The 24,902-nt window shown below is 46.2% G+C and overlaps 1 protein-coding gene across 1 annotated transcript in view; it reads right to left on the bottom strand.

Annotated features, from left to right (window-relative positions):
• Positions 1-24,465, bottom strand: part of tmem114 (transmembrane protein 114) — a gene marked incomplete at both ends in the record, with an annotated part of 55,286 nt that extends 30,821 nt beyond the window's left edge. Inside the window, 2 exons of the mRNA XM_084200142.1 lie at positions 21,530-21,607; positions 24,285-24,465. Coding sequence (XP_084056268.1) covers positions 21,530-21,607; positions 24,285-24,465 — 259 coding nt within the window. The remainder of the gene's footprint in view (positions 1-21,529; positions 21,608-24,284) is intronic.
• Positions 24,466-24,902: the final 437 nt, after the last annotated feature.

The raw sequence follows: 24,902 nt of genomic DNA, 5'->3' as shown, positions 1-24,902 counted from the left end.
CTGGGAGGGTTTTGGCGACTGAGAGCCCTCTGGCTGAATAACGCAAGGGTGTCTGAGAGGAAAAGATCCTGAACGGACCGATCGATCCCACCAGACTGTTCAACCATATCAGAGATACAGGCCAGGTTGGAGTCTAAGAAAAAGGAGATGTAGGCGCTGGGCTCCCAGTTTGCCCCAGTGGTGCATCAGCCACAGAGCTCCCCTGTTTCCCTCAGGCAACAGGTGGGTTCACTTGCCACTCACAGGGAGCAGGTGGGTTCACTTGCGCCTCACAGGCAACAGGTGGGGTTCACTTGCCCCTCAGAGGGAACAGGTCGGTTCACTTGCCCCTCACAGGGAACAGGTGGGTTCACTTGCCCCTCACAGGGAACAGGTGGGTTCACTTGCCCCTCACAGGGAGCAGGTGGGTTCACTTGCCACTCACAGAGAGCAGGTTGGTTCGCTTGCCCCTCACAGGGAACAGGTGGGTTCACTTTCCCCTCACAGGGAGCAGATGGGTTCACTTGCCCCTCACAGGCAACAGGTGGGTTCACTTGCCCCTCACAGGAAACAGGTGGGCTCACTTGCCCCTCACAGGGAACAGGTGGGTTCACTTGCCCCTCACAGGAAGCAGGTGGGTTCACTTGCCCCTCACAGGGAGCAGGTGGGTTCACTTGCCCCTCACAGGGAGCAGGTGGGTTCACTTGCCCCTCACAGGGAACAGGTGGGTTCACTTGCCCCTCACAGGGAGCAGGTGGGTTCACTTGCCCCTCACAGGGAGCAGGTGGGTTCACTTGCCCCTCACAGGGAACAGGTGGGTTCACTTGCCCCTCACAGGCAACTGGTGGGTTCACTTGCCCCTCACAGGCAACAGGTGAGTTCACTTGCCCCTCACAGGAAACTGGTGGGTTCACTTGCCCCTCACAGGCAACAGGTGGGTTCACTTGCCCCTCATAGGCAACAGGTGGATTCACTTGCCCCTCACAGGGAGCAGGTGGGTTCACTTGCCCCTCACAGGGAGTAGGTGGGTTCACTTGCCCCTCACAGGGAGCAGGTGGGTTCACTTGCCCCTCACAGGGAGCAGGTGGGTTCACTTGCCCCTCACAGGGAGCAGTGGCGTGCATGTGCAGTCTCCCCTGGGTCCTGCTAGGGTTCCCACCACAATGGGAATAGTGCAGTCCACTGCACAAGAGGAAGACGAGATACCGTCTCTGTTGGCTAAGGGAGCCATACGCTTTGTGCTGAGGGAGGAAGCTCACCAGGGCTTCTTCAGACATTACTTATTGGTCCCCGAGCATCTGAAGGTTACAGATTTGGAATTCTAACGCATGGCTTCAGTTAGATTCGATTCGGCAGAAGTAGTGGTTCACCACAGTAGACTTCAAGGATGCGTATTTCCCCATCGAGGTTTATCTACGAATATCTCACCTTACCATCCGGTCTGACCCTGGCCCCACGGACATTCATGAAGTGTGCCAAAGCCACCCTAGCCCCCCCTACGGGAGAGAGGCTTAAGAGTTTTGACGTACATCGACAACTGGTTGATCTGCGTGGACACTCTGGCAGCATAGCACACCACTCTGGCTCAGGCAGCATAGCACACCACTCTGGCTCAGGCAGCAGAGCACATCACTCTGGCTCAGGCAGCAGAGCACATCACTCTGGTTCAGGCAGCAGAGCACATCACTCTGGTTCAGGCAGCAGAGCACATCACTCTGGCTCAGGCAGCAGAGCACATCACTCTGGCTCAGGCAGCAGAGCACATCACTCTGGCTCAGGCAGCACACAGACTCTCTAAGTACAGCCCATATCAACATTCTTGAGCTCTACACTGTGTTACTAGCCCTCAGGCACTTCCATCCGTTCCTACGGGGCCAAAATGTCCTGTTCAGGTCGGACAATACGCCTACAGTGGCGTATATCAACCGCCAAGGAGGAACACGCTCCCGTCAACTTCATTCTCTGGCGTAAGACATCTTGCTATAGAGCAGCAAATATCTGTTGTCTCTTAGCAACACATGTGCCAGGCAGACTGAACTCAGGTGCAGATTTACTGTAGCGGTGGAACCCCCCACCTGGGGAGTGACGACTTCAACTGTTTGTTTGCTTTGCCAACCCTGCTCGGGGTAGGGTTTTGTCCAAACAACGCCTCTCCCACTGGGTAGTGGAGGGTATTGCCAAGGTGTACAGTTGTAGGGGATTGCACTGTCCCCTGGGTGACCGGGCACATTCCACTAGAGGAATTCCTACATCATGGGCACTGTTCAGGGGGATCTCTGTCTCCTAGATTTGTGCGGCAGCTAGTTGGGCTTCCCCTCACACCTTTGTGAGATTATATCGTCTGGATGTCACTGCGCCTTCTCTGGCGCACACAGTCCTCGGTGCTGGAGCTGAGTAGGATGGATCAGGTACATTACCATGAACCACAACAGGCTTCTCAGGAAACGGGGCATTTTGCAAGTGTCCCGTAGTGAGATGTCAAACCGAGTCGACTAAAAGAGAACTTTGGGTTCTCTGAAGGAGATAAGGGAGTCTTCTCGCCAGATTGCCCCTTTTGCATGACTCATAAGCGGTAGTTATTAAAATGAGGAAACCAGAGCAGTGCGGCATGCTATATAGACCCACGGGCTCTGATTGGCCTGTTAGGCCTGATTTTAATAAGGTTTCAACCAATGACGCGCTAGAGAGGGCATGTCCTACAGTGAGATGTCACCCTCATCACCATGCACGTCCGTTTGCTGCTTTCCCACCTGTTTAGGCTCTGCTTTTGTTTCAGTCAGGGGGATTGGTATAGCATACCTTAATATTATTATTATTATTATTATTATCTTAAGCCGTGTGTACACTACACGATTTTGGCCCCGCTTTCTCTGTCCCAGACAGTTTTTTTCTCAAAAATAAAAAATAAGGTCTGAGGTTAACACAAGCTTAGGAAATCTTATATGTTTTGTTCTATGAGATGATATCAGTCAGTTAACATGACCTTTATGAATTATGAAACCTATATGCTATGCGTTTATTATTACATAGATGCTTTAAAAGTTAAACCGGGTGTACACTATGCGATTTTGGTCCCAATTTAGCTGTGATAGACACGTTTTTAAGATCTGAGTTTTTGAGATCGGAGACAAAATCCACATGTCGTTTCTTACTCGGGGCGCACGGCCATCACCGACGCTCGTGTAATGTGAGACTCAATCTGAGGGCTACGTATCTCGTCTTTGAGCAGTCCCAGAAGTCCCCATATTTTCAAACATGTTTGATTTTATCGACACAAAATCTGCTATGCGCTTGTACTGTCAGATGTGCAACTACAAGTTTTGAGAAAAGTGATCAGCAATAGCCTACGAGAGCTGGCCAGAGAAGAAGCCAGTGAGATGATGATGTTGTTTCGCATCACCCAGAATGTGTAGACTCGCGAGCAGGAGCGATGACTACTACTTGTATGCGTTTGTACTTTCCTTTAACCAAAGCCAAAGTGTGAAATCCCTATAGCTCTGAAGTGTTACAGCTCTGCAATGTTATTCAATCCAAAATGTTGGCAAGACATTTCAACTCTGTATGGCAAGCGTGAATGTCTGACTGAAAACATTGATGTGGCTGCTTTAAACCACAGCTCATTGTAGCTACGTTAAATGTAATCACATCATCACATCCTTGTTTTATGGAGAATCATCATGACCAAGTGAAGAATCCTGTAGTGTGTGACCCCCCCCCATCTGTGCCACATCTTTTAGTGTGCGCACCACTACATTGGCAAGACAAAAAACTACAGGAAAGATGGACGTTTAATGAGAGAGGCTCAGTGATGTTAGGATTTTGGGCTGTTAGAGACAGGGAGCCTTGGATCACTAAATCAATAGAAACATATAATGTGAGCTCAGGAAAGAGGAGTCGTATTATTAAGGAGTGTCACTGGGGGTTCAGTCGGTATCTACTGCTTTCAAAGGAGCCTCCAGTATGAAGTTCGCATGCCAAATGGCACACTGTTCACTGACACAGCGCACTACTTTTTAGCAGAGCCCTATGGTCCCTGGTTAGAATAGTGCACTAAAATAGGGATTAGGGTGCCATTTGGAACGCAGATAAGGAGTGTGTATAAGGCGCCGGCAGCCTCAGCTGTAAATATCAGCTAAGTTCACAAACTGCCTAGAGAGGCAAGCTGTTCATTTTCTCTGGTACATTATGAGTAATGGGTTTGCCCACCTCCACTGTCTGCATCACAAAATGTCAGCCTATTCCCTTTTAAAGGGTCCTCATCATCTTCTTGTATGGGGAGTGTGTCTAAGGCCCTGCCCTCTCCTGAGAGATCTTTGCAGTTTGTGATGTTAGCTGTGATATCTACAGTTGAGGCAATTGGCACCTGAGGGCCCCGTACACACTCAGGTTGCACAACTGATGTACAACACATTTGGCACAACGGTTGTGGCACAACGGTTATCCTCAGATCCTCAAAAGGTTCTACAGCTGCACCATCGAGGGCATCCTTACTGGTTGCATCACTGCCTGGTATGGCAAATGCTTGGCCTCAGACCGCAAGGCACTACAGAGGGTAGTGCATACGGCCCAGTACATCACCCCTCTTTTACGCTGCTGCTACTCTCTGTTTACTATCAATGCATAGTCACTTTAATAACTCTACCTAAATGTACATATTACCTAAATTACCTCGACTAACTGGTGTCCCCGCACATTGACTCGGTACCAGTACCCCCTGTACAGTGCCTTGCAAAAGTATTCATCCCCCTTGGCGTTTTTCCTATTTTGTTGCATTACAACCTGTAATTTAAATGGATTTTTATTTGGATATCATGTAATGGACATACACAAAATAGTCCAAATTAGTGAAGTGAAATGAAAAAAATAACTTGTTTCAAAACATTCTAAAAAATACATAACTGAAAAGTGGTGCTTGCATATGTATTCACCCCCTTTGCTATGAAGCTCCTAAATAAGATCTGGTGCAACCAATTACCTTCAGAAGTCACATAATTAGTTAAATAAAGTCCACCTGTGTGCAATCTAAGTGTCACATGATCTGTCACATGATCTCAGTATATAGACACCTGTTCTGAAAGGCCCCAGATTCTGCAACACCACTATGCAAGGTGCACCACCTAGCAAGCGGCACCATGAAGACCAAGGAGCTCTCCAAACAGGTCAGGGACAAAGTTGTGGAGTAGTACAGATCAGGGTTGGGTTATAAAAAAATATCAAAAACTTTTAACATCCCACGGAGCACCATTAAATCCATTATGAAAAAATTGAAGGAATATGGCACCACAACAAACCTGCCAAGAGAGGGCTGCCCACCAAAACTCACGGACCAGGCAAGGAGGGCATTAATCAGAGAGGCAACAAAGAGACCAATCCAATTGAGAATCTGTGGTATGACTTAAAGATTTCTGTACACCAGCGGAACCCATCCAACTTGAAGGAGCTGGAGCAGTTTTGCCTTGAAGAATGGGCAAAAATCAGAGTGGCTAGATGTGCCAAGCTTATAGAGACATACCCCAAGAGACTTGCAGCTGTAATTGCTGCAAAAGGTGGCTCTACAAAGTATTGACTTTGGGGGAGTGAATAGTTATGCACGCTCAAGTTTTATGTTTTTTTTGTTTTATTTCTTGTTTGTTTCACAAAAAAATATATTTTGCATCTTCAAAGTGGTAGGTATTTTGTGTAAATCAAATGATACAAACCCCCAAAAAATCAATTTTAATTCCAGGTTGTAAGGCAACAAAATATGAAAAATGCCAAGGGGGGTGAATACTTTAGCAAGCCACTGCTATTGTTATTTTTACTGCTGTTCTTTAATTATTTGTTACTATTATTTAGTATTATTTTATATTGTATTTTTATGTGTGATTTTTAAAACTGCATTGTTGGTTAATGGGCTTGTAAGTAAGCATTACACTGTAAGGTCTACACCTGTTGTATTCGGCGAACGTGACAAAAAAAAAAAGATTTTTGATTTCATACAACTGATATTGTTGTGATACAACAGAGTTTGTCTGCACAACATTTTTTACACAACCATTGTGCGCCGACTCCACAATCCTTATGTACTTACTATTGCACAGATCTCCAACAACCCATCACTACTGACGCTACCTCACTCTCCAACCACCCATCACTACTGACACTACCTCACTCTCCAACCACCCATTACTACTGACGCTACCTCACTCTCCAACCACCCATCACTACTGACGCTATCTCACTCTCCAACCACCCATCACTACTGACGCTACCTCACTCTCCAACCACCCATCACTACTGACGCTACCTCACTCTCCAACCACCCAACACTACTAACACCGCCTCACTCTCAAACCACCCATCACTACCTCACTCTCCAACCACCCATCACTACCTCACTCTCCAACCACCCATCACTACCTCACTCTCCAACCACCCATCACTACTAACACCGCCTCACTCTCAAACCACCCATCACTACCTCACTCTCCAAACACCCATCACTACCTCACTCTCCAACCACCCATCACTACCTCTCTCCAACCACCCATCACTACCTCACTCTCCAACCACCCATCGGTCCCTCACTCTCCAACCAAGGTGAATGAATTGATAGCAAACTGTGGTGAAGAGGAGATTCAGCAACTCTTGGAGGACAGTGGAGTGAATAAAACTACTTTACGATTCAAAGTAAAACTGCTCACCCTCCTCTCCCCTTCAGATAACCCCTAAAGTAGATTAACCTGGGGTTTTAGTCAATGGAGCTGAACGCTCAGAGCACCTCATATCAGAGACACACATGCTGGTGTTGCTTCAAAAGAAAGGAACAGAGAACAGTCATCTTAGTTCAACTCCATTTAATTTGCTTTCATCAGTCATGGTTGGAGCTCCATTACACACCCTGTTATGTTCATTCAACTATAACACTGGACAGAATGTGGAGAAAACTAACATCCTGAAGTTGTCCTTGCCTTTCTTGCACTAACACCACTGGTGAAAGTAAGCCGGTATAGTGGCAGTACGCCGTACCGGTAAAAGATTAGCCTATCACAATAATTAGATCAAAGATTTCAACGAAGCCGTAGGCTTCTACACTGTCATTTATCTTTTACCCATGTCAGCCCCATGAGAAATTAGCAAATAGACTTGAAAAAGGTATATGTTCCAAAATGCGGTGTGGGTTCGTCTCTACGATGAGACGCGCATGGACAGCAGTGGGTGCATCAACCTAAACAGTGCAAGTTACAAGTGTCTCAATCGCCAAATGTCATTCCACTTTCTGGTGTTTTTCTAGCGGATGTATTTTTTCATTCATCAAATGGCTGGTGTGCTGTTGGATTCTGGGATTCTTTTAGAGTGGATGAATGTATGCAGGTAGACTGTGGAACCTTTAAAGTGATTTGTTTGACAATCAGATGAAAACCCTATGACTGGTTATGTGCACTGGTATGCCACATATTAAAAGGTAATACATTTTAAAAGTGAAAAGACAAATCTTTACTAATTAGGCACATCAAAATGTTTCATTCACGTGCAAGAAATTCTACTTTCACCCTGACTAACAGTAGCACTTGTCTTATCTTACTAGCACTGACTTGGTAACAGTTGCTTTTCTTATCTTACTAGCACTGACTTGGTGACAGTCACTTGTCTTATCTTACTAGCACTGACTTGGTGACAGTCGCTTGTCTTATCTTACTAGTACTGACTTGGTGACAGTCACTTGTCTTATCTTACTAGCACTGACTTGGTGACAGTTGCTTGTCTCATCTTACCAGCACTGACTTGGTGACAGTCACTTGTCTTATCTTACTAGCACTGACTTGGTGACAGTATCTTGTCTTATCTTACTAGCACTGACTTGGTGACAGTATCTTGTCTTATCTTACTAGCACTGACTTGGTGACAGTCACTTGTCTTATTTGACTAGCACTGACTTGGTGACAATATCTTGTCTTATCTTACTAGCACTGACTTGGTGACAGTCACTTGTCTTATCTTACTAGCACTGACTTGGTGACAGTCACTTGTCTTATCTTACTAGCACTGACTTGGTGACAGTCACTTGTCTCATCTTACTAGCACTGACTTGGTGACAGTCACTTGTCTTATTTGACTAGCACTGACTTGGTGACAGTATCTTGTCTTATTTTACTAGCACTGACTTGGTGACAGTTGCTTTATTGAGGAAAGTTTTTACTATGACTGTGATATGTGGTTGTCTTAACTACACTGTAAAAAAGCCAACTTAACTAATTGATTAATCAACCTGTTAGTAGTTGGACTTAGGGAACGGAAAGGGAAAGGGGGATACCTAGTCAGTTGTACAACTAAATGCATTCAACTGAAACGTGTCTTCCGCATTTAACCCAACCCGACTTATTGCACCCGTTAATGAGATTCCAGTTTATATGATTTAGGTAGTCAATAATCAAATCTGCTCTACCCCGGCAGTCATTCTGAGTCTTTTCAGTGAGCGGGCTCATTTGGCTCCGTTCATCTCAAAGAGCCGTTCATTTGGCTCCATTCAGCTCAAAGAGCCGTTCATTTGGCTCCGTTCAGCTCAAAGAGCCGTTCATTTGGCTCCGTTCAGCTCAAAGAGCCGTTCATTTGGCTCTGTTCAGCTCAAAGAGCCGTTCATTTGGCTCCGTTCAGCTCAAAGAGACGTTCATTTGGCTCCGTTCAGCTCAAAGAGACGTTCATGTGGCTCCCTAACGGCTCTTCATTGAGTAGCACTTAAAAATGTACCTAAAACCATGAAACAATTAAATCTCTCACCGTAAAGCCTAAAAAGTCGCCTGCCATTATCAGCTCGTGACAATATGAGTTCAAATACATTTTTACCAGATTATTATAATAGATGGAAAAGAAATAAAGAAAACAATGAATGAATGTAAAAATGTGTGTCTCCTCATATTCTATTGTTCCTGTAGTGAGGATTCACCGTCTACAGAGAATGTTCAGAGAAACGTATCTGCACATTCTATTGTTCCTGTAGTGAGGATTCACTTTCTTCAGAGAATGTTCAGAGAAACTTATCTGAACATTCTATTGTTCCTGTAGTGAGGATTCACCGTCTTCAGAGAATGTTCAGACAAACTTATCTGCACATTCTATTGTTCCTGTAGTGAGGATTCACAGTCTAGAGAGAATGTTCAGAGAAACGTATCTGCACATAATTGTTTTCCGGATCTCAACAAGCAGTAGTAACAGTATGCAAATCAGGGAGCCAAATAAACGTCTCTTTCACAGATGCTATTCAGTTCTCGATGTTCACCAAAAAGAGCCATTCGCAAACGACCCATCACTAATATCCTCACTCTGGCTGGATTCCAATAGGAATTACACATCACTTTGCAAGCGAGCATAATGTAACTCGCAGGCTTGATTTGGCCTAAAAACCAAGTGTTTCAGACCACTGTGCTAGGGTGTAACTAGGCACTCAAAGAGGCCTTATTATACATGTAATGTATTGTCATAGTCTAGTTTTAAAGATATTCACTTGGACACTCACTTGGTGAAGGCAACAGGACTGAAAGCCATTGAATACAAGAATAATGTCTCTGTCACTAACTTTTCGTCTTTTTTTTCTCTCTGTCACTAATAAATACAGTCATGGGTGGTAACTACAATTCACTCGAAAGGCACACCGGGAAATATGCGAATATGGTTGAATGAATTATCAGGTCGAATTGTATGTTCGCTCAGCCTAAATTCAAAGTAAGTGAACATACAATTCAACTTGATAATTTATGTTGGGCCAGCAAATATGCCGAAATATTGAGCAAACTCAAAATCGTATTGCAGTTGTAGGTTGAATACAGTTGTAGGTTGAATAATCTTTTTTTATACAGTGTAGCTGAATGAATGCACTAACTGTAATTCACTCTTGATAAGAGTGTTTGCTAAATGACTAAAATGTCAAATGTAAATGAGATACAAGTCATCTCAGTTCAACTCAACGTTATTATCCTTTATCAGTCATGGTCACAGCACTCAGCTCTGTAATGTTCATTACAATTCACAATGCTAAATATGTACAACATGCACTCTAGTCCAGTGGTTAAAAACCTCTTCTCGTTGACCACCAGACATTTCACTATTTTGTTGCAGCCCTGGACTATCTCTCTAGTTGAACTAGTTGAATCAGGTGTGATGGACTGTCTCTCTAGTTGAACTAGTTGAATCAGGTGTGATGGACTATCTTTCTAGTTGAACTAGGTGAATCAGGTGTGATGGACTATCTCTCTAGTTGAACTAGTTGAATCAGGTGTGATGGACTATCTCTCTAGTTGAACTAGGTGAATCAGGTGTGATGGACTATCTCTCTAGTTGAACTAGGTGAATCAGGTGTGATGGACTATCTCTCTAGTTGAACTAGTTGAATCAGGTGTGATGGACTATCTCTCTAGTTGAACTAGGTGAATCAGGTGTGATGGACTATCTCTAGTTGAACTAGGTGAATCAGGTGTGATGGACTATCTCTCTAGTTGAACTAGTTGAATCAGGTGTGATGAACTATCTTTATTTGAACTAGTTGATTCAGGTGTGATGGACTATCTCTCTAGTTGAATTAGTTGAATCAGATATGCTCTGGGATATACTACATGGAATAACTGGGGGTCCCCGGGGAGAGGTTTGAAACCCCCTGTTCTAGTCTATTGTATCAATGATGGACATATTATTTCTCAACACCATTTGTCACAGTCATTTACACTAAGCAGACAGGCATAGACCCCTAGAAGGAAGAAACCTTGGGGAACTATGACTCAGGTGACGTGGACACCCACCGGGCACAGACGTCAGTTCAACGTCAAGTTTTGGTGGAGTTGTCAACTAACGTGAATTCAACGTGAAATCAACAACAAATGTCACGAGGTCATTGGATTTAAGTTAAAAAATATGAAATGCGTTGATTACTTTTTGCAAATCCAAATAGTTTTCCACGTTAATTCAACGTCATCACATCGATTTTTGTGGGGTTGAAATGACATGAAAACAAGGTTGATTAAACTATTTTTTTCCCAGTGGGCATCTCTTTACTCTATAAACCCAATCCATTGTTACCATTATTACTACAGGCCTTACTAAGACAAGCTACTGAAGCTGCTGGATAAATGCAGCCTAGCTTATGCATCACTATCACTAGCTATCAGTTAGTCTCTAGACAGACGGGTTGCTTCCCACAATGTGCCAGAACTAGCTATCAGTTAGTCTTTAGACAGACGGGTTGCCTCCCACAATGTGCCAGAACTAGCTATCAGTTAGTCTCTAGACAGACAGGTTGATTCCCACATTATGCCAGTGTTCTGGCTTACATGTCTGTACGGTTACAACGTCAGTTTGGCTTAGAGGAACTACGTCACTGCCTGCATCACTGCCTTATCCACTTGCCCACATCCCCCGGACTGCAAAGTTTGGTTTCGAATTGGGACATTCTGGCATGTCTGCCTCGTGATTGGTTGGGAGAGTTGTCAGACTGAAGAGGAACCATTTTTTTCCCCTTTTCGAAGTTACTAAGAGAGTGCGTCATTACTCCCAGACCCTAGTAACTGCTGTTGCCTAGGGTCTGGGTTTCCAAGACTAGCTAAAATGGGGAAAGAATTGTCTAGGTAGCTAATTTGATTCTTCTTACGTACTACTCAAGTTAAAAAGCGTTGGATTGGTGTAAACATGTGCGAGAGAGAGTTTCCTTCATCAATATTTTTTAAGACAGTTTTGTTAAGCCAGTATATTGGACTCTACAGAGTGGTGTTTTGTTAAGCCAGTATATTGAACTCACGAGTCAATCGAGTCAATCTCAAATGCTAGTTGTCGAGTCATTGAGTGCTCCACTGCGCCGTTCGGAAGTCTCTTTATTGAGTGGGCATCCAATTGGCAGAACTTCTTCCCATGAATCTTATCATGTTACGTAGCAACGACAGTCACTACTACGCCACCCTCAAAGATAGTCATAATAAATCAAGATGGACTACATGACCAAGAGTATGTGGACAGCTGCTTGTCGAACGTCTCATTCCAAAATCATGGGCATTAATATGGAGTTGGTCCCCCCTTTGCTGCTATAACAACCTCCACTCTTCTGGGAAGGCTTTCCACTAGATGTTGGAACATTGCTGCAGGGACTTGCTTCCATTCAGCCACAAGCGCATTAGTGAGGTCAGAAACTGTTGTTGGGCGATTAGGCATAGCTCGCAGTCGCCATTCCAATTCATCCCCAAGGTGTATGATGGGGTTGAGGTCAGGGCACTGTGCAAGTCAGTCAAATTCTTCCACACCGATCTCGACAAACCATTTCTGTATGGACCTCTCTTTGTGCACGGGGGCATTGTCATACTGAAACAGAAAAGGGCCTTCCCCAAACTGTTGCCACAAAGTTGGAAGCACAGAACTGTCTAGAATGTCATTGTATGCTGTAGCGTTACGATTTCCCTTCACTGGAACTAAGGGGCCTAGCCCGAACCATGAAAAACAGCCCCAGACAATTATTCCTACTCCACCAAACTTTACAGTTGGCACTATGCATTCTGGCAGGTAGCGTTCACCTGGCATCCGCCAAACCCAGATTCGTCCGTCAGACTGCAATATGGTGAAGCGTGATTCATCACACCAGAGAACGCGTTTCCACTGCTCCAGAGTCCAACGGCGGCAAGCTTTACACCACTGCAGCCAACGCTTGGCATTGCGCATGGTGATCTTAGGCATGTGTGCGGCTGCTCGGCCATGGAAACCCATTTCATGAAGCTCCCGACGAACAGTTCTAGTGCTGACGTTGCTTTGGAACTCGGTAGTGAGTGTTGCAACTGAAGACAGACGACCTTTGCGGCCCGTTCTATGAGTTTGTGTGGCCTACCACTTCGCGGCTGAGCTGTTGTTGCTTCTAGACGTTTCCACTTCACAATAACAGCACTTACAGTTGACCGAGGCAGCTCTAGCAGGGCAGACATTTGACCAACTGACTTGTTGGAAAGGTGGCATCCTATGACGGTACCATGTTGAAAGTTACTGAGCTCTTCATTAAGGCCATTCTACTGCCAATGTTTGTCTGTGGAGATTGCATGGCGGTGTGCTCGATTTTATACACCTGTCAACAACAGGTGTGGCTGAAATAGCCGAATCCACTAATTTGAAGGGGTGTCCACATACTTTTGAAGTTTAATTTCGAGGATGTCTTAGTCGCTTGATTTTACATCTTGGTAAGGAGTTTCGTGTATTTCTGAAGTTTGATCATGTACACAAAAACTGTCCATTATTAACTTGCTAGCTAAGCCTCAGCCAGTCACTTCATATGAAATGAAAGAGAAGCTAACCAACCAGCTACTGCAACACTAAATGAAATGCTCCTTCCATAAGCAAGCTAGCTAGTTAGCTAGCTACTGTAGTAACATTATTTTATCACAATGAAGCAGCAAACAGCCTGCTCTGCCCCGAGTCAGTACAGTATCCAGTCTGCTGATCAGCTGAGAGTTTAGCTGATCCAACGTTACAACGTAGCGATTAGTGCTTTGGAAACAAGCTGAAGTACGGACTGACCGCTGGGAACATGTCTACAACAGCAAGCTGTCAAACTATCCTAAATAAGTAACAAGCGACATGCTGTTTATCAGTGCAGTGCCCAACATCCTTAGCTAGCTAGCTAACATTACATCCCTGTGTTTATCAGTGAAGCTAGCTAACAGCAGGCAGGCTACAACAAGCTAAACCAGCTGATGAAATCACTGGCGACCAATATACTTGCACATATTTTGTGCAGGAGTAGAGATATGTCGTTTAGTTTTTACAACTTTCTCACTCTCTATTGGAGTATGCGTCTGTGTCTGCTGCATGTTCCAGGTATCCATGTTTCATAGCAAGTTAGTCATGCTACAAGAATGGATTTGTACAGGTGCAGTGATCGGTAAGCTGCTCTGACAACTGATGCTTAAAGATAGTGAGGGAGATAAGTGTCTCCAGCTTCAGAGATTTTTGCAGTTCGTTCCAGTCATTTGCAGCAGAGAACTGGAAGGAATGGCAGCCAAAGGAGGTGTTGGCTTTGGGGATGACCAGTGAGATGTACCTGCTGGAACGTATACTACAGGTGGGTGTTGCTACGGTGACAAATGAGCTAAGATAAGGCTGGGATTTGCCTAGAAGTGATTTATAGATGACCTGGAGCCAGTGGGTTTGGCGACGAATATGTAGTGAGGGCCAGCCAACGAGAGCATACAGGTCACAAGTGCAGACTCAAGTGATCACTATCGAACACAACAACAAGTGGCCACTCAATAAAGGGTTTAGGGGCCAAGTGTTCAGTTTGAGATTATCTAACACTCGCACTTGATTTTTTCCCCCTTACTAGCGCTGATTTTGGATTAAATATATATATTTTCTCACCCATCTACACATAATACTCCATAATGAAAAAGTCAGAACATGTTTTTAAAAGTATTTGCAAATGCATTGAAAATGAAATACAGAAATATCTCATTTACATAAGTATTCACACCCTTGAGTCAATACTTTGTAGAAGCACCTTTGGCAGCGATTACAGATGTGAGTCTTTCTGGGTATGTCTCTAAGAGCTTTCCACACCTGGATTGTGCAACATTTTCCCATTATTCTTTTCAAAATTCTTCAAGCTCTGTCAAATTGATTGTTGATCATTGCTAGACAACCATTTTCAGGCCTTGCCATAGCTTTTCAAGTAGATTTAAGTCAAAACTGTAACTCGGCCACTCAGGAACATTCGCTTTCTTCTTTGTAAGCAACTCCAGTGTAGATTTGGCCTTGTGTTTTAGGGTATTTTCGTGCTGAAAGGTCAGTTCCTCTCACAGTGTCTGGTGGAAAGCAGACTGAACCAGGTTTTCCTCTAGTGTTTTGCCTGTGCTTAGCTCCATTCCGTTTCTTTTTTTACCCTGAAAAACTCCCCTGTGCTTAATGATTACAAGCATACCCATAACATGATGCAGCCACCACTATGCTTGAAAATATGGAGAGTGGTCAGTAATGTGTTTTATTGTATTTGTCCCAAATAACACTTTGTATTTAGGACCAAAAGTGAATTGCTTTGACACATTTTTTGCAGTATTACTTTAGCGCCTTGTAGCAAACAGGATGTACAGTTGAAGTCGGAAGTTTACATACACCTTAGCCAAATACATTTAAACTCAGTTTTTCACAATTCCTGACATTTAATCCTAGTAAATATTCCCTGTCTTAGGTCAGTTAGGATCACCACTTTATTTTAAGAATGTGAAATGTCAGAATAATAGTAGAGAATGATTTATTTCAGCTTTTATTTCTTTCATCACATTCCCAGTGGGTCAGAAGTTTACATACACTCAATTAGTATTTGGTAGCATTGCCTTTAAATTGTTTAACTTGGGTCAAACGTTTCGGGTAGCCTTCCACAAGCTTCCCACAATAAATTGGGTCTGAGTCATGTTTGTAGGCCTCCTTGCTCGCACACGCTTTTTCAGTTCTGCCCACAAATTTTCTATAGGATTGAGGTCAGGGCTTTGTGATGGCCACTCCAATACCTTGACTTTGTTGTCCTTAAGCCATTTTGCCACAACTTTGGAAGTATGCTTGGGGTCATTGTCCATTTGGAAGACCAATTTGCGAACAAACTTTAACTTCCTGACTGATGTCTTGAAATGTTGCTTCATTATATCCACATAATTTTCCTTCCTCATGATGCCATCTATTTTGTGAAGTGCACCAGTACCTCCTCCAGCAAAGCACCCCCACAGCATGATGCTGCCAACCCAGTGCTTTACGGTTGGGATGGTGTTCTTCGGCTTGCAAGCCACCCTCTTTTTCCTCCAAACATAACGATGGTCATTATGGCCAAACAGTTCTATTTTTGTTTAATCAGACCAGAGGATATTTCTCCAAAAAGTACAATCTTTGTCCCCATGTGCAGTTGCAAACCGTAGTCTGGCTTTTTTATGGCGGTTTTGGAGCAGTGGCTTCTTCCTTGCTGAGCGGCCTTTCAGGTTATGTCGATATAGGACACCTTTTACTGTGGATATAGATACTTTTGTACCTGTTTCCTCCAGCATCTTCACAAGGTCCTTTGCTGTTGTTCTGGGATTGATTTGCACTTTTCGCACCAAAGTACGTTCATCTCTAGGAGACAGAACGCGTCTCCTTCCTGAGCGGTATGACGGCTGCATGGTCCCATGGTGTTTATACTTGCGTACTATTGTTTGTACAGATGAACGTGGTACCTTCAGGCATTTGGAAATTGCTCCCAAGGATGAACCAGACTTTTTTCTGAGGTCTTGGCTGATGTCAAGCAAAGAGGCACTGAGTTTGAAGGTAGGCCTTGAAATACATCCACAGGTACACCTCCAATTGACTCAAATGATGTCAATTAGCCTATCAGAAGCCATGACATTGTTTTCTGGAATTCTCCAAGCTGTTTAAAGGCACAGTCAACTTAGTGTATGTAAACTTCTGACCCACTGGAATTGTGATACAGTGAATTATAAGTGAAATAATCTGTCTGTAAACAATTGTTGGAAAAATTACTTGTGTCATGCACAAAGTAGATGTCCTGTCACGATCGTCTGAAGAAGCGGACCAATACGCAGCGCGTGGAGTGAACATGATGACTTTATTTAATAAAGCAACCACGAAAAACAACAAATGACGATAGTGAAGTCCTCTGTAACACTGACAGAAACATGGAACAAAAACCCACAAACCAAGGAGAAACCACACAGTTTAAATATGGCTCCCAATCAGAGATAACGAGCCGACAGCTGACACTCGTTACCTCCGATTGGGAGTCATATGACTAATCAAGAACAAACACCCAACATAGAAATGCACCCAAACAATGAAAATGAACAACCCTGGCTCAATAATCAAAGTCCATGGAGCCAGAGTGTCACAGTACCCCCCCCTAAAGGTGCGCACTCCGGGCGCACCAGCATACAGTCTAGGGGAGGGTCTGGGTGGGCGTCTGTCCATGGTGGCGGCTCTGGCCCAGGTCGTGGTCCCCACCCCACCTTAGTCACTATCCGCTTACGTAGCCCCCTCCACCTGACCACCCCCCAATTAAACCCCACTGGATTAAGGGGCGGCACCGGACTAAGGGGCAGCACCGGACTAAGGGGCAGCACCGGACTAAGGGACAGTACCTGACTAAGGGGCAGCACCGGACTGAATGGCGGATCCTGGCTGGCTGGCTCTGGCGGATCCTGGCTGGACGGCTCTGGCGGATCCTGGCTGGACGGCTCTGGCGGATCCTGGCTGGCGGAAGGCTCTGGCTGATCCTGTCTGGCGGAAGGCTCTGGCTGATCCTGTCTGGCGGAAGGCTCTGGCTGATCCTGTCTGGCGGAAGGCTCTGGCTGATCCTGTCTGGCGGAAGGCTCTGGCTGATCCTGTCTGGCGGAAGGCTCTGGCTGCTCCTGTCTGGCGGAAGGCTCTGGCTGATCCTGTCTGGCGGAAGGCTCTGGCTGCTCCTGTCTGGCGGAGAGCTCTGAAGGCTCATGGCAGACGGGCGGCTTTGCAGGCTCAGTACAGACGGGCAGTTCCTGCGGCGCTTGGCAGACGGACAGTTCAGGCCCCGTTGGGCAGACGGACAGTTCAGGCCCCGTTGGGCAGACGGCAGACTCTGGCCGTCTGAGGCGCATCGTAGGCCTGGTGCGTGGTGCCGGAACAGGAGGTACCGGGCTGAGGACACGCATCTCAGGGCTAGTGCGGGGAGAAGCAACAGGGCATGCTGGACCCTGGGGACGCACCGTAGGCCTGATGCGTGGTGCCGGAACTGGAGGTACCGGGCTGAGGACACGCATCTCAGGGCTAGTGCGGGAAGCAGCAACAGGGCATGCTTGGCCCTGGGGACGCACCGTAGGCCTGATGCGTGGTGCCGGAACTGGAGGTACCGGGCTGAGGACACGCATCTCAGGGCTAGTGCGGGGAGAAGCAACAGGGCATGCTGGACCCTGGGAACGCACATAAGGGCTAGTGCGGAGAGCCGGAACAGGGCATGCTGGACCCTGGGGACTCACATTAAGCCTAGTGCGGAGAGCAGCAACAGGACGCACAGGACTCGGGAGACACACAGGAGGCTTGGGGCGTGGTGTAGGCACTGGTGGGAAAGGGCTGGCGACGCGCACCGTATCCCTGGTGCGAGTGGCCGGAACAGGCCGGGCTGGGCTGGCGAAGCGCACCGTATCCCTGGTGCGAGTGGCCGGAACAGGCCGGGCTGGGCTGGCGAAGCGCACCGTATCCCTGGTGCGAGTGGCCGGAACAGGCCGGGCTGGGCTGGCGAAGCGCACCGTATCCCTGGTGCGAGTGGCCGGAACAGGCCGGGCCGGGCTGGCGAAGCGCACCGTATCCTTGGTGCGAGGGGTCGTAACAGGCCGGACCGTACTGGAGGCACACACCACTGGCTCTACCCCGGGAACTGGAACGGGCCGGACCGGACTGGATACACACCTCAGTCTCTCATGCCGTGCCTCTACATCTCCTTTCCCTACTTTGGCCAGTGACCCCCGTAACCTGGTTGCCTCTTGAATTCGCCCCTTCTCTGCCTCCGTTAGCCCCGTCGTCCAAGCCATGTGCCCCCCCCCAAAAACTTTTTGGGGTTGCCTCTCGTCCTTCCAACGATGATGGCCCTGCTGACGCCGTTGCTCCTCTCGCCGTCGTCTCTCCACCGTTTCGCTCCATGGACGGCGATCCATCCCATCCAGGATCTCCTCCCAAGTCCAGGACCCCTTTCCGTCCAAAATCTCCTCCCATGTCCAGGAAGCCTTTGGAGCTGGGTCCTGTTGCCGCTTGACACGCTGCTTGGTCCTTTGATGGTGGGTTTTTCTGTCACGATCGTCTGAAGAAGCGGACCAATACGCAGCGCGTGGAGTGAACATGATGACTTTTATTTAATAAAGCAACCACGAAAAACAACAAATGACGATAGTGAAGTCCTCTGTAACACTGACAGAAACATGGAACAAAAACCCACAAACCAAGGAGAAACCACACAGTTTAAATATGGCTCCCAATCAGAAATAACGAGCCGACAGCTGACACTCGTTACCTCCGATTGGGAGTCATATGACTAATCAAGAACAATCACCCAACATAGAAATGAACAACTAGAATCCCCAACATAGAAATACACCCAAACAATGAAAATGAACAACCCTGGCTCAATAATCAAAGTCCATGGAGCCAGAGTGTCACATGTCCTAACTGACTTGCCAAAACTATAGTTTGTTAACAAGAAATGTGTGGAGTGGTTGAAAAACGACTCCAACCTAAGTGTATGTAAACTTCCGACTTCAACTGTATGGTTTGGAATATTTGTATTCTGTACAGGCTTCCTTCATTTCACTCTTTCAGTTACGTTAGTATTGTGGAGTAACTACAATGTTGTTGATCCATCCTCAGTTTTCTCCTATCACAGCCATTAAACTCTGTAACTGTTTTAAAGTCACCATTGGCCTCATGTTGAAATCCCTGAGCGGTTTCCTTCCTTTCCGGGAACTGAGTTGTAGTGACTGGGTGTATTGATACACCTTCCAAAGTGTAATTAAAACTTCACCATGGTCACAAGGGATATTCAATGTCTGCTTTTTGTGTGGGGTACAGAGATGAGGTGGTCATTAAAAAATCATGTTAAACACTATTATTGCACACAGAGTGAGTCCATGGAACTTATTACATTCCACCTTGACATTATGGGGTATTGTGTGTAGGCCAGTGACAAAACATCTCAATTTAATCAATTTTAAATTCAGGCTGTAACACAACAAAATGTGGGAAAAGTCAAGGGGTGAGAATACTTTCTGAAGGCACTGTATGTGGTTGTCTCACCTAGCTATCTTACGATGAATGCACTAACAGTAAGTTGCTCTGGATAAGAGCGTCTGCTAAAGGACTAAAATGTTTGTTTTTTAATCAATAGCAGCCTATACCAAGCACACCTCTGCAGGAGCCTGATTCATGATGCTAAAGAACAGTCAATACCTCCAACAACCCCTCCTGCTATGCAGAAGCACTGAAAAATAATGAGCAATATAATATACATTTAAGCTGCTATATACAAAAAAAAACTGGTTTTTAGAAATGTTAGCAATTTTTTATAAATAAAAAATACTGAAATATCATATTTACATAAGTATTCAGAACCTTTACTCAGTACTTTGTTGAAGCACCTTTGGCAGTGATTCCAGCCTCAAGTCTTCTTGGGTATGACGCTACAAGCTTGGCACACCTGTATTTGGGGAGTTTCTCCCATTCTTCTCTGCAGATCCTCTCAAGCTCTGTCAGGTTGGATGGGGAGCGTCGCTGCACAGCTACTTTCAGGTCTCTCCAGAGATATTAGATCGGGTTCAAGTCCGGACTCTGGCTGGTCCACTCAAGGACATTCAGAGACTTGTCCCGAAGCCACTCCTGTGTTGTCTTGGCTGTGTGCTTAGGGTCGTTGTCCTGTTGGAAGGTGAACCTTCTCACCAGTCTGAGGTCCTGAGCGCTCTGGAGCAGGTTTTCATCAAGGATCTCGCTGTACTTTGCTCCGTTCATCTTTCCCTCAATCCTGACTAGTCTCCCAGTCCCTGCCGCTGAAAAACATCCCCACAGCATGATGTTGCCACCACCATGCTTCACCGTAGGGATGGTATTGGTCAGGTGATGAGCAGAGCCTGGTTTCCTCTAGACGTGACGCTTGGCATTCAGGCCAAAGAGCTCAATCTTGGTTTCATCAGACCAGAGAATCTTGTTTCTCATGGACTGAGAGTCCTTTAGGTGCCTTTTGGCAAACTCCATGCAGGCTGTCATGTGCCTTTTACTGAGGAGTGGCTTCCGTCTGGTTGTCCTTCTGGAAGGTTCTCCCATCTCCACAGCGGAACTCTGGAGCTCTGTCAGAGTGACCATCGGGTTCTTGGTCACCTCCCTGACCAAGGCCCTTCTCCCCCAATTGCTCAGTTTGGCCGGGCAGCCAGCTCTAGGAAGAGTCTTGGTGGTTCCAAACTTCTTCCATTTAAGAATGATGGAGGCCACTGTGTTCTTGGGGACCTTCAATGATGCAGACATTTTTTGGTACCCTTCCCCAGATCTGTGCCTCGACACAATCCTGTCTCGGAGCTCTACGGACAATTCCTTCAACCTCATGGCTTGGTTTTTGCTCTGACATGCACTGTCAACTGTGGGACCTTATATAGACAGGTGTGTGCCTTTCCAAATCCTGTCCAATCAATTGAATTTACCACAGGTGGACTCCAATCAAGTCGTAGAAACATCTCAAGGATGATCAATGGAAACACGATGCACCGAAGCTCAAATTCGAGTCTCGTAGCAAACGGTCTGAATACTTATGTAAATAAGGTATTTCTGTTTTTATTTTTAATACATTTGCAAAAAATTCTAAAAACCTGTTTTCACTTTGTCATTATGGGGTATTGTGTGTAGATTGATGAGGAACATTTTTTATTTAATCCATTTTAGAATAAGGCTTTCCAAATGCACTGTACCATATAAACATTAAAATGTGCTAATCATTTTTGATGACAATGGTAATGATGAAGAAGATGATGAAGAAGATGATGATAAGTCTTTTAGTTACTGTAATTGTTCTTACTTAAAAGTTGTCTGTAAGAATCTGTGAGGTTTTGTCCGCCTTCAAATGGGTTGACGAATGGCTGACAGAGCTTCTGGGCTGGGAGAGAAGACAGAACACATGGATCAACCAATCACATCTTCTCTCCCCATCACCTCCCCCCTCATCTCCTCCCCCTCAACTCTCCCATCTCCTCCCCCCTCATCTCTTCTCCCTCAACTCTCCCATCTCCTCCCCCCTCATCTCCTCCCCCTCAACTCTCCCATCTCCTCCCCCCTCATCACCTCCCCCTCAACTCTCCCATCTCCTCCCCCTCATCCCCTCAACTCTCCCATCCCCTCCCCCCTCATCTCCTCCCCCTCAGCTCTCCCATCGCCTCCCCCCTCATCTCCTCCCCCTCAACTCTCCCATCTCTTCCCCCCTCAACACCTCCCCCTCAGCTCTCCCATCTCCTCCCCACTCAAAGCCTCCCCCTCAACTCTCCCATCTCCTCCCCCCTCATATCCTCCCCGTCAACTCTCCCATCTCCTCCCCCCTCATCTCCTCCCCCTCAACTCTCCCATCTCCTCCCCCCTCAACACCTCCCCCTCAGCTCTCCCATCTCCTCCCCCCTCAAAGCCTCCCCCTCAACTCTCCCATCTCCTCCCCCCTCATATCCTCCCCGTCAACTCTCCCATCTCCTCCCCCCTCATCTCCTCCCCCTCAACTCTCCCATCTCCTCCCCCTCATCTCTTCTTCCTCAACTCTCCAATCACATATTTCCTCCCCTCTCAATCCTCTTATCACACCTTTCCTCCCCCTCATCTCGTCCTCCCTCATCTCCTCCCCCTCATCTCCTCCTCCCTCAGCTCCTACCCCCTAATCACCTCCTCCCTCATCTCCTCCTCCCTCATCTCCTACCCCCTCATCTACTCCCCCTCATCTCCTCCTCCCTCACCCCCTACCCCCTCATCTCCTACCCCCTCATCTCTCACATATATTTTCACCCCTATCTTCTCATATTTCCTCCCCAGTCCTAGCCTGGATGTCAGTCTGTTTCTAAACACCACAGCAGTCCTAGCCTGGATGTCAGTCTGTTTCTAAACACCACAGCAGTCCTAGCCTGGATGTCAGTCTGTTTCTAAACACCACAGCAGTCCTAGCCTGGATGTCAGTATGTTTCTAAACACCACAGCAGTCCTAGCCTGGATGTCAGTCTGTTTCTAAACACCACAGTAATGTAGCCTGATGTCAGTCTGTTTCTAAACACCACAGCAGTCCTAGCCTGGATGTCAGTGTGTTTCTAAACACCACAGCAGTCCTAGCCTGGATGTCAGTCTGTTTCTAAACACCACAGTAATATAGCCTGATGTCAGTCTGTTTCTAAACACCACAGCAGTCCTAGCCTGGATGTCAGTCTGTTTCTAAACACCACAGCAGTCCTAGCCTGGATGTCAGTCTGTTTCTAAACACCACAGTAATATAGCCTGATGTCAGTCTGTTTCTAAACACCACAGCAGTCCTAGCCTGGATGTCAGTCTGTTTCTAAACACCACAGTAATATAGCCTGATGTCAGTCTGTTTCTAAACACCACAGCAGTCCTAGACTGGATGTCAGTCTGTTTCTAAACACCACAGTAGTATAGCCTGGATATCAGTCTGTTTCTAAACACCACAGCAGTCCTAGCCTGGATGTCAGTCTGTTTCTAAACACCACAGCAGTCCTATCCTGGATGTCAGTCTGTTTCTAAACACCACAGCAATCCCAGCCTGGGTTTTCCACTGTAGTCACTTTCTACTTTAGCCTAATTTGTCAGTGTCATGTCTGTTATGACATTGTTACAACAAAGAGATTGGCTACAGCAGAAAACAGACCTGCCGTCAAACACACTGGCTCCTAAACCCACGCTGCGGTAAAGCAGCGTTCCTCAACCGTGGTCCTGGGGACTGTCAGGGTGTGCCCGTTGTTGTTCCAGCCCAGTACTAATACACCTGTTCCAAGTAATCAAGGTCGTTATGATAAGTTAATACGTTTAATCAGCTGTGTTTAGTGCTGGGCTGGAACAAAACACCTGCACAGGACCAGGACTGAAGAACAGAACAGCAGAGTAAAGGGTTTTATTTGTAAAAGAGACCTGGGTCTCAATAGAATATCTGATAATAGAATATCTGATAATAGAATATCTGCCATTTAGCTGACACTTTAGCTGGATCTTATCCAAAGCAGCTTACACCCAGGACCCAGGTAGTACCATGATCTACCAACTGAGCTACAGAGGGTCACACTATACATGTTTTAACCCAGGACCCTGGTAGTACCATGATCTACCAACTGAGCTACAGAGGGTCACACTATACATGTTTTAACCCAGGACCCAGGTAGTACCATGATCTACCAACTGAGCTACAGAGGGTCACACTATACATGTTTTAACCCAGGACCCAGGTAGTACCATGATCTACCAACTGAGATAGAGAGGGTCACACTATACATGTTTTAACCCAGGACCCAGGTAGTACCATGATCTACCAACTGAGATACAGAGGGTCACACTATACATGTTTTAACCCAGGACCCAGGTAGTACCATGATCTACCAACTGAGATACACAGGGTCACACTAAGCCACAGAGGACCAATATCTGACTCCCTGCTAAAATAAAGGTTAAATAAATAAATAAAACATGCCAGAACAAAATACCTGCACATGACCAGGGTTGAAGTACAGCATAATGAATGGTGTTGAAACAAGGTTACTCCCTGCTGAAATAAAGGTAAATCAAACATGGTGACTTACAGTTACAGGTTTTCCATAGTCCTGAGTGTGAGCTGAGAGAGAGGTTGGAGTTGTTTTCCCTCTGAGAGACATCTATGAGGTACCAGTAGTCTGTCCCTATAGCCACCCCCATCAACACAAAGCTGGACACTCCACACATAGCTACAAACACTGCCAGAGCACCCAGAGTCAGCCTCACCATTCCGAGAAGAGGAGAGGAGAGCAAGAGTGAGAAGGAGAGAGAAACAGAGAGAGTGATAGACGTGGTGAGGCAAATAAGAGAGAGAAAGAAAGAGAGGTACAGAGCATGAGAGGGAGAAAAAGGGAAATGAAGAGAAACACCGAGAGAGGGAGAGAGGACAAAAAGAGAGGGGGGGGGGGGTAAAAGGGGGAGGAGGAAGAGAGAGGAAAAGGAAGAGAAGAGAGAGGGTGAAAGTCAGAAGAGAGAGAGAGAGAGGAAGATGAACATTGAAAAAGTGTGTTGAAGCAATAGAGAGAGAGAGTATCAGAGAGATAGAGAGAGAGAGAGGGGAACAGAGGAGAGAGTATCAGAGAGAGATAGAGAGAGAGGAACAGAGAGAGAGAGTATCAGAGAGAGAGGAACGGAGAGAGAGAGAGTATCGGAGAGAGAGAGAGGAA

The sequence above is a fragment of the Coregonus lavaretus genome (genome assembly GCF_964263955.1).
Source record: "Coregonus lavaretus genome assembly, contig: HAP1_SCAFFOLD_291, whole genome shotgun sequence".
NCBI classification, from domain to species: domain Eukaryota; kingdom Metazoa; phylum Chordata; class Actinopteri; order Salmoniformes; family Salmonidae; genus Coregonus; species Coregonus lavaretus.
Note: the sequence above shows the minus strand (reverse complement) of the source record. Positions and strands in the feature narration are given on the sequence as shown.